Raw genomic sequence first — 17905 nt, 5'->3', positions numbered from 1 at the left:
ACCAGTTGGGGGAGAAGGCGAGGGGATGCAATCAGAAAGTTCACCTTTGAAGAGGTTAAGTTTGAGGTGCCTTGGGATCTCCAGTACACATGCCCAGCAGCAAGGATGAAACTCACAAGAAAGGTCAAACTTGGAGATAAAGATTTCGGTGGCATGAACATACAGGCATTAGTTAAGAGCAGCTGAGTTTGCAAAGGAAAAGGAGAGAGAGTATGAGAGGAAGGAGGATTGGACCATGGTGAGAAATTTGGTGATCCCTGGTGCCATATTGAAAAAATAGGCAGAGAAAGAGTGGTCACAAGAAGACTGAAAAGGCATGGTCAGGGGAATGGGGTGAGGAAGAGGTGATCTTAAAGAGGAGAGGGTAGAGAACTTTCAAGAAGGAGTAAATGAATGAGCACCCCTCTGAAATTCACTGAGAAGCCCAGTTCTCATTTAAAAAAAAAAAAAAAGCAGGAAAAGGCCAAGTATCCATTGGACTTATCAAAAAAGAGAATGTCTGTGAGGTCATTGAGCTGGTTGGGATGGAAGCCAGATACAATAGGTTGAGGTGTAAATCGAAGGTGAGGAAGTGGATGAGCAAAAATACTCATGGAAGTGGTATACCTTTAAATGGAGGAGAGAGATGGAACAGTAGCATGAAGGGGACTGAGAATCAAGAGGGAGTTCTTTTTTAGGTGGTGAGAGACCTGAGCATAATTTTTGGCAGGAAAAAAAAAAAAAAAAAAAGAACCAACCAGTAGGAGCAGTTAATATATCATGGGGAAGATGAGATCATGGATGAAGAGGTTCTGGGAAAATATGGGTGGCATTTCTGACCTTATCGGACCCGTGGCAAATCTGAACATATATGATCAGGTCCAAGTAGGCGGGGCCCTCATCAGCCTTGATAAAATGGAGAGATTTTTCACCCTCAAAGACTGGAGAAATGGTGGAATAGATGGTGCTGTTGTAAATCTGGGACGAGAGGCAAGTGAAGAAAGATAATATGAGGGTTACCTCCATGAGCTCAGAGGTACAACATTACCTTCCGAGAGCAAAGGTAAAGTGATTGGGGTAGGAAGTCTCAGAACTCCATGAAGGTCTGTAATGATCTCTGTGGTGACTGAGAGAAAAAGAGAGTGGCACATTACCAGGAGATCTGAACATACCGAAGTATCCCTGCTAAGTTCCTCCCTTTCAGAGGTGGAGCAAGGGCAGCAGCAGAGCACGTCATCATGAAGTCAGATCTGGCAGAGTTCCTGTGGCGGTGCAGTGGGTTAATGATCTGGCTTGTCTCTGGGACATTGCCAGTTTGATCCCAATCCGGGTAGGTCACAGATGCCACTCAGATTCATCCCTGGCCTGGGGACTTCCATATGCCATGCGTGTGACCAAAAACAAAAAACAAAAAACCTCAGATCTGGCCAAGAGATCAACTGACGTTTTCCACAGTAGCCCAGATAGAGGGCCTGTTGGCCTCTTCTGTACTGTCTTGGGAGGTTGCCTAAGATGGCCTTCTTCTTTCAGTTTATTCCAAATTCCAGGCCTAGGATCTTTCAAGTTCCTCACACTTCTAGAATAAGAGTAATAGTTATGGGTAATATTTAAGTCTTTATATGTATTTACTCCTTTAGTCCTCTCAACACATCTAGTGGGATCCCACAGTGTATAGATGCGCAAACTGAGCCACCTCTCAAGGGCAAACATCTCTCACAAGATCACATATTTAGTAGAGCTGAGACTCAAACCCAAGTGAGTTTGCTCTCAGCGGCTCTTAGCAGCAACATGACACTCCATCTAAAGGCTAAGTAATGTTAGAGCTGGAAGGAAATTTAAGAACCACCTAGGGAAAGCCCCTCCTTGTGCAAATGAAGTGCCTATGGGTGCCCAAGTCACAAAAGGAGTAATCAAGAGCCAAGACAAGAACTCCAACTGCTGGGAGCAGCTGATCCTCCACCCTAGTTCCAAAAGCCTCTCCTGGCCCCAAGCATGAGTTGAGTCTGCGCTGGCCTCCTGGAGCTAGGATTTGCCTGCTTCAAATGCCATGGCTCTGGCTGGGAAGAGCTATGGTCTCCTGGTGTGGGAGGATGATGGGGATGGTGAGACACATCATTGGGGGGCAGGGGGCTTCTGGTCCTCAGAGACTGCCACTTGGTCTTCTTTTCATGAACTTTAGTTACACCATATTGAGGAGATGTTTTCATGAGAAAAGGGGCCATGAACATACATTTCCATATAGTCTTACTAAGTCAGCTTTTTCTCCCCCCAAATAGTGGATCTAGAGTAGCTGGACTTTCCACTGGCTTTTCTCATCCTATTTAAAGTAGCAGGCATCACTATGACCATTACATCCATAGATTATAATGTAAAAAATAATATAAATAAGGGGTGACTCAAAATAATTTTAATTTTCAGCTGGCTCTGGAGTATGGAAGGATTATAAACTTGCCTTCAAATATTTTTACTTGGCATCTCAGAGTGGGCAGCCCCTCGCCATTTATTACCTGGCCGAGATGTACGCCACAGGAACAGGAGTGTTAAGATCATGCAGAACTGCTGTGGAGGTAAATAATGGGCTGTTTCTGAAGTGCTTTTCATTTTTCACACAGAAGTGGTGCTACTGCCCTTCAATTTTGGTGCCTTTGATTTTATGGATATTATCTTGTTTCTTCCTGCTGATGATGTGAGCACCTACATTTGCCAGAAAGGAAAAGCAGTGATGCAACTCAGACTGGGAAAGGGAGGGAGAGAATCGACCCCCTCCTGTCTTACATTTGGCTTTTCATCAAGTTCAGAGCTTGCCTCTGAATTCAGTTACGGAGCCCTGTTTCAGCCTGCTATCAAATCCCCAGGACAACTAGGCATTTCTAGCAGGACTGGGAAATGAGAGGCTGGATTTAGCCTGGAAAATGTAACCTACTTCCTTCTAGAGAGCAACATCCTTAGGTTTTTTTTTTTTTTTTTTTTTGATGATTTGGATGACAACTGAGAAAGTGACTTCTTTCAGCCTGGGACAGTGATGCACTTTTCAAAAGAATGCTTTTAGGACCTTAATGTCCTTCATTGATTTATGAAACACATCCGCTGAGCCAATATAAATACCTCCATGTTGCGATCTGGCCCCTTTGAAGCTCATTTCAAAAGCTGCCAGCTAATAATCTATCTTTAGATTTGCTCCTTTGCCAACTTCCTAATGAATTATGTATAGTTAACCTCTTTTGGTTACATAAGGGCTATTCAGCTAAGGTGACAGTTGTCCCCACAGAGCTCTGCACACCTCCCTCACCATTATGTCACCTACACCCTCAGGCACTGTCTTCCCTTCATTCTCTCTTTTCCACATCAGCTGCAGCCTTATAACTTACCCTTGCAGGGCAGCAGTGCCCAGAAAGACCTTTTTTAAAAAAAACAGAATTTGATACATTTTTGTCCTGTCAAATAGCCTCCAAGTCAGACGAGTGCATTTCGCAGATTTAAAATAAGCCCCAGGAAGTTTAAGACAGAAAAGTACACACTTGTAATCTTTGTGCCTATGAAAGGTTTTAACTCCTTACTCTAAATAATTTTCAAATGCCATGCTTTAGACCTGAAATCCTTGCCTGACCAACCAGCAGGAACTGAAGATTGATGTCATTTATCATTTGCCTGAGATGAAGTGTATTGACTAACTAGTCCACTTGATTTCTCTTCCCATATACAGCTTTATAAAGGCGTCTGTGAACTAGGCCACTGGGCTGAGAAATTCCTGTCAGCATACTTTGCCTATAAGGATGGTGATATAGATTCTTCTCTTGTTCAATATGCACTACTTGCAGAAATGGGGTATGAAGTAGCTCAAAGCAATTCAGCATTCATTTTGGAATCTAGTAAGATAAGTTAAAATTCTCTGCAATTCCCCAATCATACATATGCATATATGACTTTACTACAGGGTTAAGCCTTTCTAATGGGATGTCTCTCTCTCTCTTTTTTTTTAGAAAAGGCTAAAATTCTTGAAAAAGAGAAGATGTACCCAATGGCACTTCTCCTGTGGAATCGAGCTGCTATTCAAGGTATAGAACTTAGATAAAAATGAGCTCTACCTGGCCCTGTCCATTATTATTCATCTGATTTGCTCCAGCTAAATTCTTGGGCACATAGAAAGGTGCAGAATATCTGGTAGATGGTATCTCAAACCGTACTGATGTTAGGGCCAGTTTTCAGTTAGAGGTCATTTCCAGGAATTTCTTTTATTATTCTCAAGGTCCCCAGTTTAGCAAACCATAGGAATTTTTCTATGGCTGTCTCCATGGCACCAGAACAGTTGTTTGAAACATGACAGTTTTACTCAAAAAAAATCAGTTTCCTTGGTCTGGCCTCCATCTCTCATTTGCTGGGTGTTTTTTGAACTTATCAAAGATATGACCTATATTTCAGTGAGTTTGTAGGGAAAATTACTTACGGATCTAAGACTTGTTTGATTTTTCTTTTAAAATATCTCAATGAGGATGATCACAAACCAGATCTTTATTATAACCATAGTAGCATCAGGGGGGAAAAATTAATTAGCAAGATCCTCTCCCTTTTCCTGGAGTTCCAATGTTCTGATGTAGGGATCACATGTGATAAGGAATGTAAGACAGTGCTGTTGGGAAAGAAGTGGCAGGTGGCATTTGCTTCATTCCATTCTTTCCTTAAGAGATATTACTAAAAGCAGAGAGATCCTGCAAAGCTGTCACTATTGGCATTGGATATGTGAGGAACTCTCTTGCAGTACGAGCAATTTTACTTCCAATTAAATTTCTTAAAATTATCTCATGCTAAGACCCGAATCATCCCTTTTCTACAAGAAGTGAATGGGACTTAAAAAAAAAAAATCTCAGCTGATGCTAAATGAGGCAGAAGAAAAAGTCACAGTGGTGCCTTCTCAGATCCAGCCAAGCTGGCAATGCAGCAGCAAGCCAGTCGTGTGATTTTAGTGAGACATTCCCTAAAAAAAGAGAAGTCCATGTTTTCTAAAATGCAATAAAGTCCTGTTTGGAGTGAGGAAACAACACCAGCAAGCTCTTAGTTACAGCAAATCAGCTCAATTGTAACAAATACAATTTTTTTTCAAGCCAGGAAACGCTGTGGAAGTTGCACCAAAGAAAGGAGACATTCAGAACAAGAGCATATTAATATTAAACGGAGCTCACCAATATAAAAATGTCAGACCACTAAAAATAATCATGTGTCACCAAAGAGGTCAAGCATGAGTGTCCCCAAAGATGTGGCTGCTGAGTGGCTCACCTAAGGTTAAGAAATCTGGTGATGAAAGTTCAGTTTCCAGTCAGTCACTGGCAGTGCTTTTGGTGAGGAGGATATCAAACCATCAGGACTCAGCCACTACCCTGGGGCTGGGAAACTGATCCTTGGGAGCCAGTCAGGATTGCCATATAACCCCTGTGAGTCCCCTATTTAAGGTGGAGATGAATCCTCCGGAGAATCTGCCTGTTCATGACCTTTCATTCTTGGAGACCTCAGGGGTCCTGCTTACTGCTCTTAAAGCTCAAAAATGCACAGAGTCCTGTTCCTCTGTGGTTATGGTGCAGATGGAAACTTGAGGTCAAAGGAAGGCAGCTTTGGGCAAAATTAGAGATGGAGTGGGTTTCTCCTTAGAGCTCCAAGAGTCTCTTGCCTCTCTAGACCACTCAGACTCCTATCCTGGGCATCATTTCTATAAGGTCTTGCCCCCATACTAACTTTACATTTTGAAGAACCTGGGAAGTAAACCCTGATTACTAATGTCTTTGGCAGCTTAAGAATGTTATGACATTTTTTCTACTTGGAGAAAGCTAAAGATGTCTCATGGCGTTATTACATTTTAAGAAAGGATTACAGAAGATAAAAAGAACTTCAGAACCCAAAGGAATCAATTTTGAATAATTTTAGGCTTTGCATTAGTCCAAATGGGGAGAAACACTTGGCAGGAGTCCTATAGCCCTTAATGATACACATCAGACCACACTACATGGGGTACCTTCTCCTTTTCCAAGTAAGCCTAGACTGTGCTGAACAGCTGAAGGAGATGGCCAACATGAGCAGTCCCTAATCTTTTCAACCAGCATTGTCCTAGTGAATGAAAACATGGAGCCCAAAGAGACCCTTAGAGGTCATCCCTAAATGGCCTTCAAAAGACTGAAGACCCATATCTTAAAAAGTCACATGAATTTTTTTCTACTCCTGAATATTTTTGTATTTGTTGGAAATGAAGATTTTAAAAGACTTAACATCTGGCAGAGTTCCCGTCGTGGAGCAGTGGAAACGAATCCAACTAGGAACCATGAGGTTGTGGGTTCGATCCCTTGCCTCACTCAGTGGGTTAAAGCTTCGGTGTTGCCATGAGCTGTGGTGTAGTTTGCAGATGCGGCTCAGATCTGACGTTGCTGTGGCTCTGGTATAGGCCAGTAGCAACAGCTCCGATTCAACCCCTAGCCTGGGAACCTCCATATGCAGTGGGTGTGGCCCTAAAAAGACAAAAGACAAAATAAATAAATAAATAAATAATAAAAGACAACATCTGGGGAAAGCATTTCCTAAAAGTTCCCTACAATGCCTATCCATTCATTCCATAAATATTTATCAAGTGTAATTCCAGTTCTGGGGCAATGCCAATGATTAAGAGCCTCAAAGTTCTCTCTCATGAGAGAGAGAGAATAAACTAGTAAATACATAACAGTGATATTGCTGTGAGGAAATAAAACATGCAGATGGGAAGGATAACTACTGATGTATAGTCTAACAAGGTAGTCAGAGAAGGCTCTGAGAGGGAAACAGCATTTGCAGTGAGAATATGGAAATGAGGATGAGGGTTCGATCCCTGGCCTTGCTCAGTGCGTTAAGGATCCAGCATTGCCTCGAGCTGTGGTGTTGATCATAGACTCTGCTCTGATCTGGCAGTGCTGTGGCTGTGGCGTAGGCTGGTGGTTGTGGCTCCCGTTTGACCCTTAGGCTGGGGACTTCCATATGCCACAGGTGCAGCCCTAAAAAGACAAAAGAAAGGAAGGAAGGGAGGGGGGAAGGAAGGGAGGGAAAGATAGAAGAAAAGGAGAGGCCTGAGAGAAGTCAAGAGAAGAAAGTGCTTGTGCAGATAGCTCCAGGGAGTCCAGTCCAGCTTAGAGGTCCAGTGAGATAGGACAGGGACGTGGCCAAGGGATTTGGTTGCATGGAAGTCATCAACCACCTTGAAAGCAGCCATTCCAAGGAGAAGGAGGCAGAAGCCAGACTGGAATGGGTTAAAGAGTATGTGAGAGGTGAAGCTTTGCAGTCATTGTAGAAGACACTTTTGAAAAGGCTGAGTGTGACATGAGAGAGCAATGGGAAGAAGTTACAGGGAGATGCCATGGGATAAAGAAATGGGATAAAGGGTTTGCTTTTGTTCATAGATGATACTACAGTGTGTTTGGGTGACTGATGGGACCAGAAAAGGGGGAGAAACTGGTGACACAGGAGAGTAGAGTTTCAGGAGTGAAGTCTGAGAAAAGGAGGGGTGGGATCCAGTTTCCCAAGAGTTGACCTACCTTAAAAAAATGAATTTAAAAGGTAAAATTACTACTTTTTTATTCTTTAAGGACATTTGAGTGTTCCCACTGTGGAGCAGTGGGTTAAGAGCCCAACCGCAGCAGCTTGGGTTGCTGCAGTGATGTGAGTTTGATCACTGGCCCCAGACAGTTCAGTAAAGTATCCAGTATAGGCACAGCTGTGGCATAGGTTGCAGCTGCGGCTAGGATTCACCATGGCCTAGGAACTTCCATGTACTGTGAGTGTGGCCATTAAAAAAAGATAAAAATATTAAGGATATTTGTACTATACCACGGGAGTTACCCCTCAGTGAAGACAGTTAGCATTGTGTTTTAAATCCCTAAATCATATCTCATCTTGATTCTGGGATTATGAGTGGTTTTCTTCTTCTTTTTTTATATTGAGTATTATTAGGTTGAATTACTGGGAACTACACATGAATAATTTGAGATATTTTTCTTGTTCTAATATTTCTATTAGGCAATGCATTCGCTAGAGTGAAAATCGGAGATTACCATTACTATGGCTACGGGACTAAGAAAGACTATCAAACAGCAGCCACACATTACAGCATCGCAGCTGACAAATACCAGAGTGCACAAGCCATGTTCAATCTGGCCTATATGTATGAACATGGTTTGGGTATCGCAAAGGTAATTATACTGGTAATAATGCAAACCTAGTAATGGCAGCTATACAGGAGGGAAAAACTTATAAATGTTTTGCATTTCATTGATGTCATCAATGTAGAGAAAAGAAGGAAAAGACCGAACACTTGCTGAGTCCCTCCCACATGCCAACACATGCTACGTAGCCTAATATAAACTCTATGGGGTAGAATTTATTTTCTCCATGACCCCCAAGGACATAACTAATGAGTGGAATAAACCCAGTCTTGGCCAATTTGATTCATAATAAATTCAGTGTTGTTTTCCTGCCCCCACTCCCTTCCACCTCCAGGCCTTTTTCCATTAAAATTTTCATTGACTCTCAAGCTCTCAGTAGTAAGGAAAAAGTGGGAATGACTTCAGAGCTCGATAACAAGGTGGCATTAATTCAGAAATTTCTCTTGAACACCCAACTGTGTACATGACACAGTGATGAGTGCTCTAGAGAGGCCCAAGAAAATAGGTCTCCATCCTTCAAAGACTACACTTGACTTGAGGAGACAGGGCATAGTCATTAAGAAAAGAGCTAACACCACAAGGTGATATTGGATAAATCCTTTAGGCAGTAAGTGTAATTAAGGCAAAAGATGGCATTGAGGTCTGACAGGGTGAGAAAGGTGTATTAAATCTCAATAGTGATAATAATAGCCAGGTGTTGGTGTATTATGTATACCATGTCATTTAAATCACACAGCCACTCCAGGAGATGCACCCTGTCATTGTCCTCCTTGTGTGCATCAGGAAACCCCAGGGTGGAGAGGTGATGTCATAGGGCTGAATTTGCAAAGCCACTGGGGGGTGGAGCCAGAATTTGAACCCAGACCTGTCTGACGCCATGTTCTGGTGGAGAGTGGGCCCTGCATTACTGAATTTCCTATGCTCTCTTTTTCCTTCCAGTTGTGCTAGTAACTGAGAATTATTGGTATTGGTAGGGAATTTCCTAACTGACTATTGCTTGTGTGCACACTGCAGCAAGGGCTTCTTATTCAGGAGCTGAAAACTCAGCAGCAGAGATCCGAGCCTTCCTTTTGATCACTTTTCATCATCCCTGCAGACTAAGCAGTGAAAAGAATCTCAAATCCAAATGCAGTCTCTTTTTCCCATTCCTGGAGGGTGCAAGCTTCCTGTGTTTATAAAATTGGGGTGGGGAGGAGGTGGGAGGCTGGACCGAATAGCTGAAATGGATGGTTTTTTGAATGTTATTTAGTCATGACCGCTCCACCATCGTCCACCTCTGTGGAACAGAACAGTGATACAAGTCCTGCCCCAGGCCTTGAGGCTAAAACGAATAAGCCTTTGTGAAAGGGCTTTGTAGTGAAGCAGTGTGTGGAAGGACTGTTATTTAGATCAGAAGAGAATTTGAGTGATTGCTAAGTAAGGCTTCAATAGGATTAAAGATTTGTTCATTTCCCATGTAAAACATAACCATATTGGTGAGAGGAGTATTGTCTATATAAAGGATAAAAGTGACTGCACCCCTTGGGTTAAATCAAATTTGCTCTTCTGCCCCCCTTTGATTCAAGAAGGACTGGGTCCCTGGACAGCTCCTGTCCTCACCACAGTGAGGCCATTTAGCCTTGATACCCCAGGAGCAGGGAGGGGAGAGCACAGGGCCGACCACCTGGACAATGCCTGCCAACAGGTGGCCCACCTGTCAGGGCTTCCGTTTTCCTCTGTGGAGTCACTGCTGGGCTCCCTCCTGGACCCTTTCTTCTCCATGTCAAATAGCAATTGCTGAGGCATCTATTTCATACATTTGGAAAACACTTTGAAGTTTCTCTCTAGGCACATTTCTGTTCTTTTCCATCAGGGTTCTTGTTAAATCTTGGGTAGTTCATTTTGATCAGTCTCTCGGTCACAGGTATATTTTTCCCTACAGAAAGTCTCTACATTAAAAAGAGAAAGAAAGAGAGAGAGAGAAAGACCTGGACATGAGAATTTTAGTTTTAGTTAATGAGGGGCCATTGCTCTTTGTCTTTATTAATTTCTTTTGTTTAGCAATTAGTAAAATAATAACCGAGTACCCAGGGGCCAGGTTTTTTCATCTTGCTATCTCATAGTCAAATTAATGAGAAAATAGCACCTTTTTCTAATTTTTAAAGTGAATATGCTGATAATTAAAAGCCCAAAGCTTGTTCCAGGGATGGTTAATGAAAGCAAAGCAATTAGGAGAATAGGCTTTCACAGCACCCAAGTCATCCAGATTCCTTCAGCCAGGCTCTCCACAATCCTCTTTAGTAGTTGAAACTCATGCAAACCAGTAGGAAAGATGAGCCCAACATCATTGCCAGGATTTCTCTGAGAATCAGAAAAGATTTTGGTAAACTCTGGAACTAAGCCCTCTGGAAGAAGGGAGTAAGGCAAACATTGACTCTTGGTAAAATCAATGTACAAGTATGGGTTGTTATTTTTCTCCTCTGTTTTTAGGAGCCGATTTAGGGACCAGGGTGAGGTAGGTGAATGATCCTAACAGCTTCACTGAGAAACATCTCATTCCCCAATGTCTGACTTAAGCTTTCTTAAACCGTGGGCTAGGACTGACTACACCATTGTTTTGGAGACACAAAATAATACTTGAGGAGAAACTGAGAGATGACCTGAACTGATTTAGAAACAAAAGCGCTCAGCTCACAGGTTGTTATGAAACTCCTTCTCAATTTATAATTAGTTCAGAAGTACTTCAGAAATTACACCATGAAAAAAACCTGTTGCCATCGTCTTCTGCCCATTCCTTCTGTTCTCATCCTGGCTCAGACCAGAATTTCTACTTGTTGTGATGGCTTGTTGTAATGGCTTCTCAGGTCTCCCATTCCTAGTGTTCTGCCTTGAACTCTGGTGACGAAAGCTCTATCCACCAAAGATTTGTAATTCCCAGTGCACAGAAAGGACTTGTTGCTGGAATGAGTCTCCTGGTCAGAGACTATACTTCCCAGCTCCCTTCACATCCGTTTGACTAGTGCTCACCAAAGAAATGGAAGTAATAGGAAAGAGAGTCATTTCTGGGCCAAGGCAGCTAAGAAGTAGGTGGAGAATCTCTCAAAGGCTCTAGGGGATGGCAGAATAAACAAAATTTACCACCAACCAGGAATATACACACTGTATCGCTGAATGTATTAAACCACTGAAATTTGGAGGAGTATTTGCTGCAGATGTTAGCATTACTTTAGTCAACACGTAATGTAGCTAACAAAGCCCCATCAGGTTATTCTTGATAAAGTACAACTCACATACTGTTGCCCCTCCACCTTACTTCCCCCCAAAACTTGCACACACATGCCTGCACACAAATGTAAGCAAACACAAAAATAAAAGAATCTTACTGGTTTTCTATTGCCTAATGAAATCCAAACTTCTTACCCTGGCATTCAAAACCCTCTTTGACCTAACCCACCTTGATAATAATGACCTGATATGCCACTTTTTTCCTATATATCTTTTTTTTATAGTGATTTTTATTTTTTCCATTATAGCTGGTTTATAGTGTTCTGTCAATTTTCTACTGTACAGCAAGGTGATCCAATTACATATACACGTATACATTCTTTTTTACTATCTTTTAAGCTACTTTTCCTTTCCTCCCAAGACCTTGAACTGCACCCTCATGATCTTAGGTCTCATCATCCCATATGCTGGAATGATCTTCAGTTTTGCCCATTGAAGACCAATCCATTTTTCAAAGAATAGTTCCAATAGCATCTCCTCTGTGAACTCTTCAATGAAATCCTAGACTTAAAAGATATATGCTTCTAATCTACCGTGGTAGGTTGCTTTTCTTCATTATTTACTCATATATTTATCAAGTCCTTGTTTTGTGTCAAGAAGCACTGTGTGTAGGTCTGAGGATACAAGAAGACACCTTTCAAAGATTTCATAGTCTACTGTGGAAGAGACATGCCCATAGCTGTAGTGAAAGCCTGAAATGACAGCATATATGCACACACAAGTGAAACACTATCAACTTGTTAAAGAGGAAACAATCCAGGCAGAGGAATTGGTACTGGAGGTCCTGTTCAAAAATGTTTTTGTTAACATAGAGTTTAAGAAACATATGATACTCTTTATTTTTTTCGTTGTTTTTTGTTATGTTTTTGTTTTTGTTTTGTTCTGATCCTCTTTTTAAAATGGAAGAGAACATGTATGTTTCAAGATAACGATTAAAAAATCTATCTAAATTAAGATGAAAGATTCGAAAAAACGCAAAAGGTAAAAGGAAATTATCCTTTGGAAATGAATTTTTCAATATATATATAGTTAGAGCCATTAGATAACATATTTTTTGGATCCTGCAGGGAAGACAAAACCACATGTACTGAATAAATTATAAATAAATCTGTCAAAAGTAAAAGTAATTATGGCACAAAGCATTTTTTATTTCTCATTTGTCTGGTCTGACCACCTATGGAGTGTTAGAGCTGAAGATTTAAATACCAGAATAGAATTATTTTCTGGAAAGGCCAAGTTAAAGTTAGAGATTAAAATGGCCTTCTCAGAAGTATAACAGGACAGAATATACATCTTTTAGAAATGCTCATAACCTTTCTTGAAATAAATATCTATTATCTAATGAAATAATCAGAAATGTGCCAAAACCTTGTGTGTATAGCTTTGTTAGAGAAAAAACCCTACAACCAGAATACTCCAAAATAGAGGACAGGTATATAAACTATTGTGTGGTAGTATACTATTCCACCACACGTAGGATTTTATGGCCTAGTGGCTGAGTGAGCAGGCTAGAAGCAGACTATCTGGGAATCTCAGTTCTGCCACTTAACAAGACATATGAATTTGGGTAAGTGACTTAACTTCTCTGTGCCTCAGTTTCTTCATCTTTAAAACAGATATTATCTGCTCTATAGAATTGTCATGAGTTTTAAATAAACAACAGTGGCGACTGTCACACAATAAATATTTAATAACTATTAGCCATTATTATTAAATACTGTGCAACCATTAAAAATAAAAATATTATAGACCAAAGGAATATCTTAGGACATGGTATATTGTTAGCTTAAGAAAACAGTAGATAAAATGTCATGCAGAGTGAAAAATTCCTAAATTAAAAGTATGTACATATGAATATATATATAAATGCTGGAATGCTGGAAGGATGTATATGAAATAGTAGTTACCGCTGTACAGTGAGATTGTAGGTGTTTTTTTTTCCTTATTTTTTCACCTCTATAGTTTCAAAGTTTTCTCTAATTTATATATACTTATAATAAGAAGACAAGAATGAATTATTTAAAAAAACCACTTCTGTCCCAGTATAAGAAATTTTTGATGACACCCAAAGATTCAGGGCTGGAAAACTCCTGCATCATGTAATTGAGCAGTTTTCATAAACCATATACTTTATTCCTGGAGAATTCTGGATCTTTGCGTTACAAGCAGCTTTTGCACATGTGAACACTGGGCAGTACTTTGGCGCACCTGACATTTTGGTTAGGAACATTTAACAAGTCTGTAGATAGGCTTACATAATCTCCTAAATCATTGAATTTAAAGCAAAGTAAGCTCAAATGTGCCACAAAAAAGTTAAATGTAAATGGAGTAGGTGTGCCATGGACTTATTTAATGAACGCTAGCCATCATCGAAGCACTATTTATCAAAGGGAAATTTTTTTGTGTCAACTATTTGGTGGTTTTTTGTTTTTTTTTTTTTAACTAGGAACAGAGAACAAGAGTCTCTTCTAGAGTCTAGTAATAAAATTTTCTTTTATATAGGTTGCCCTAATTATCCAGAAGGGTTCAGGAGTTTCTTTCTCCGGGAATTTTAAAGACAGACTTTCCCATCCCACCCCATGTGCACTGCGTATCGTGAGGCCGCCTTAGCCAGGAAAGAGCTCATCCCACCTTGAACAGTACTTCTCTGCTATTTTTTATGATAAGCTAAGCGACTGAATTGTGATGTTTGTGCCTCAAGAAATAATAACTATTGCTTGCTTCAAATAAGAATGGAGTGCCTGAAATATTGCCAAAGGCTACCTTTCCCTGAACATCCCATTCAAGTCAACGTGCCTTTCACGTGGGGGGTCGGGGGGGTGACACCACTGTTGTACTCTGCAGGTGCCTTCAAATGAACACCCGCTGAATTTGTTGGAATTAGAGACAAATTAGAGATTTTACAACATTCATTTTCTCTGTTGCCAGGAAGAGTTGTTCAGAACAGTCTCCTGGATTTTAAGTATTTTAAGCAAGCATTATTTCTCTTTCTCAAACAAATAAGTTTACCAGTCCACAGAGCTTTGGAAAAAATTAAGAAATGCGCAGAGAAGACACCACCTAGGAAATGGGTTTAGCAGGGATCTCAAGGATTCACAACTATAGAATCTTGTGTAATGGAGGTCTGGGAAGTGGAGAGGAAAGGCAGACAGATATGACCACAATTTGTGAAAAATCCCTCTTCTTCCTCTTTTTTTGAAAATAATCCACAGGCACCCAAGCAAAGTACAGTTCTGGAACTGGCCCAGGGCACTTCAGACTTTAAAAGCAACTCAGCCTTGTTGTTACTCTTTCTGGGAAAACAAAGCAAATATAAAGCAAATGAATACAAACTATAAATAGGTGAAAATTAAATCTACCATGGCATAATCTATTGGGAAAAAAGTTCCTAAAAATATAGTGTGTCGTTTATAGAATCAAATTCCAGCCTCAGGGAGTTCTTGTTGTGGCTCCGCAGGTTAAGGGCCTGATGTGGTCTACATGTGGATTTGATCCCTGGCCTCCCTCAGTGGGTTAAGGAGCCATTGCTGCTGAAAGTTGAGGCATAGGTCATGGATGCACCTTAGATCTGGTGAGGCCATGGCTGTGGCATAGGCCAAAGCTGCAGCTCCAATTTGACCCTTCCATATACTGCAGGTGCAACCAGAGAAAGAAAAAAAAATTCCAGCCTGTAAACCAAAATAGTTTATTTACTCATTTTATTTTTTATTTATTTTATTTTTATTTTTTTATTTTTAGGGCATATGGAAGTTCCCAGGCTAGGGGTCTAATCGGAGCTATAGCTGCCAGCCTACACTGCAGCTACAGCCACAGCAACTTGGGATCTTAGCCACATCTGCTGACTACACCACAGCTCATGGCAACACCGATCCTTAACCCACTGAGTGGAGGCCAGGTATCGAACCTGCAACCTCATGGTTCCTAGTCAGATTCATTTCCCACTGAGCCACAACGGGAACTCCTATTCACTCATTTTGTAAGTATCATCAAAGACTTAACATACACTCAGCAATTCTTAAGCACTGGAAATTCCAGAGTAAACAGGCAGTGCAAGCCCTAGTCTTCAAGGATCTGAAAACAGGCAATGAATAAACAAATTCCATAACTTCAGGCATGATACGTACTATGAAGAAAAGTAGGAATTTTAAATGCTTGTCCCTATCTGTATTGCTACTTGCTTTGGGAACTGTACTGTTAGTGTCTGTTCTCCTGCCCCTTTAACTGGAATCATACCTAAAATCTGGTCCAGTGATATCCAAGAAGCTGTTTTGGAGACTGTATTGGTTTTCTGTGGCTGCTCTAACAAATTACCACAAATTGGAGCTCCTGTCGTGGCACAACAGAAACGAATCCACCTAGAAACCATGAGGTTGCAGGTTCAATACCTGGCCTCGCTCAGTGGGTTAAGGATCTGGCGTTGCCATGAGCTGTGGTGTAGGTTTCAGACACGGCTTGAATGTGATGTGGCTATGACTGTGGCATAGGCTGGCAGCTGTAGCTCCGATTAGACCCCTAGGCAAAAAAAAAAAAAAAAAAAAATTTACCACAAATTCAGTGCCTTATAACAACACACATTTATCTCACAGTTTCTGCGGGTGATAAATCTAGGTGAGCTTGACCTGTTCCTCTGCGTAGGGTCTCACAGGCTGAAATCAAGGCTGTGTTTCTTTCTGGGAGTTCTGGGAAGAATCTGCTTTCAAGCTCATTCAGGTTGTTGCCGAAATTCAGTTGCTTGTGCTCATAGGACTGAAGGTCCCATTTGCTTGCTGGCTGTTCACATCCCTTCTCCTGTCCATGTGGCCCCTCCAGCACCAGCAAGTTGAGTCCTTCCCATGCCTGAAATCTCTGACTTCTCCTCTGTCCCATCTCTCTGCCTTTCTCTTGTGCTCTATGAGAAAACTCAGTGTTCAAGAGTCCATGTGGTTACACTGAGTCCACCAGGTCATCCAGGACCATCTCCTTGTCTTAAGGTTTGGAACTTTAATTACATTTGCAAAATTTGCCATTGTAACATAACATATTAACAGGTTCTAAGGATTAGGGTGTGAACATCCTGGGGGAGGAGGGAAGAGCGTTCAACCTACCGAAGATATTTAATTATTCCTAAAGAATCTGCACCTAATGAGCGTGGGCTGTTCTATTTCTAGGACATTCACCTGGCCAGGAGGTTATATGATATGGCTGCTCAAACAAGTCCAGATGCTCACATACCTGTGTTCTTTGCCCTCATGAAACTGGAAACCGTGCATTTGCTCCGAGATATCCTGTTTTTTAATGTAAGTTTTTTGCAAGTAAGTCGCAAATCCAATGAGCAACTCCTGGGTGGTGAGATGGAGGGAGATGATGGCTCTGAATGAAGTGGGAGGCCCGGATTTATTTTTGACAGATTGTCCCTTGCCAACAGTTTACAATGAGATGGAAATGGATGAAACTGGACAACACCCTTGGACCATACTGGGATTTATTTGTGATTGGCCTAATTGTTGCTGTGCTGATCTTCTTGCTTAGAAATCGCTACGGGTAGGATTTGGACCATAATAAGACCTGCTCATGGGAACCAGTTCACTTCAAGTTATCATCATTCAATAAAAAATGTCCCTGTCAGACTCAAGAGTCAGCCGCTGATTTCCCTGCTGATAGGCCTGTGATGGAAAATGGACAAAGGTTGGAACCTATCCTCTGAGAAACCACTTCAGACCTCCTGCCTAGTTGAGATGACCAGTTGCAGGAGAAGGGGTTGCTGGAGACCAATCAACTAAGATTTCCTTACAAATATGTCATCTTGGTGATCAAGTCCTGAGTGAGGGATCAAGACCACCCATTTTCATGTGGTTATAACAACCTGTCCCCTTTAGAGAGGACTAATGGGTTTCTTGGCTCCTACAAACATAGTGAAGTTGAGAGGAGGGGAAGTGCAGGGAGGGCAAGAACACAGATCCCTCAGAATCTGATAAAGGCAAAAATTACAAACAGAGCCTTTGTCTTATAGGGATGAGCTGATGATCACACTGTAGCTCTAATGAGCAAAGTTCCTCGTGGCATGCTGTGCCAGACGACCGACGTAGACTCCTGACGGGGGCCTCCTCTCAAAGCTCCCTGCGGTTGTATAGTGAGCAACACCATTTGCAAGTCCATCTCTTCCTTTCCTCATGGACCCTGGGGAATCCCCATTGGAGCACTCAGAGAGAGGGATGGTACCAGCCTCCTAGGACAGCCCCTACTGGGCCTAGGTGCCTATCTCCCCTTAGAGGGGAGGGCTGGGGCCCAAAGCTGGAGCAAGGGTGGGAGAGAAGAATGCAGGAAGCCCATGACTCTTGTCAAGGGCCAGGCTTGAATCTCACCTCTGCAACTCTTTAGCTATTTGACCTCAATGAGCCTCAGTTTCCTCATCTGCAAAATGAGAAGATCTTAGAGAGCTAGTCTGAGGATTAATGGAATAATGCGTGCAAAGGAATTATGACAGGGCCTGACATCTAAAATGAACTCCATAAATG

The 17905-nt window shown here is 41.6% G+C and overlaps 1 protein-coding gene across 4 annotated transcripts in view; it reads left to right on the top strand.

Moving 5' to 3' along the window:
* SEL1L2 (SEL1L2 adaptor subunit of ERAD E3 ubiquitin ligase) overlaps window positions 1-17017 on the top strand; it is a 115581-nt gene extending 98564 nt beyond the window's left edge. For all 4 annotated transcript variants that reach the window (XM_085004511.1, XM_085004512.1, XM_085004510.1 and 1 more), the window contains 6 exons: window positions 2398-2546; window positions 3683-3848; window positions 3960-4034; window positions 8002-8174; window positions 16559-16687; window positions 16816-17017. In XM_085004511.1, coding sequence (XP_084860637.1) covers window positions 2398-2546; window positions 3683-3848; window positions 3960-4034; window positions 8002-8174; window positions 16559-16687; window positions 16816-16935 — 812 coding nt within the window. In that variant the 3' untranslated portion in view covers window positions 16936-17017. The remainder of the gene's footprint in view (window positions 1-2397; window positions 2547-3682; window positions 3849-3959; window positions 4035-8001; window positions 8175-16558; window positions 16688-16815) is intronic.
* Window positions 17018-17905: the final 888 nt, after the last annotated feature.

The sequence above is a fragment of the Sus scrofa genome, chromosome 17 (genome assembly GCF_054392235.1).
Source record: "Sus scrofa isolate SSC_HxYL_T2T_F1_AM1 chromosome 17, Sscrofa_HxYL_maternal_Yorkshire_Landrace_v2.0, whole genome shotgun sequence".
NCBI lineage: Eukaryota > Metazoa > Chordata > Mammalia > Artiodactyla > Suidae > Sus > Sus scrofa.
This window is presented reverse-complemented; position numbering and strand designations above follow the sequence as displayed.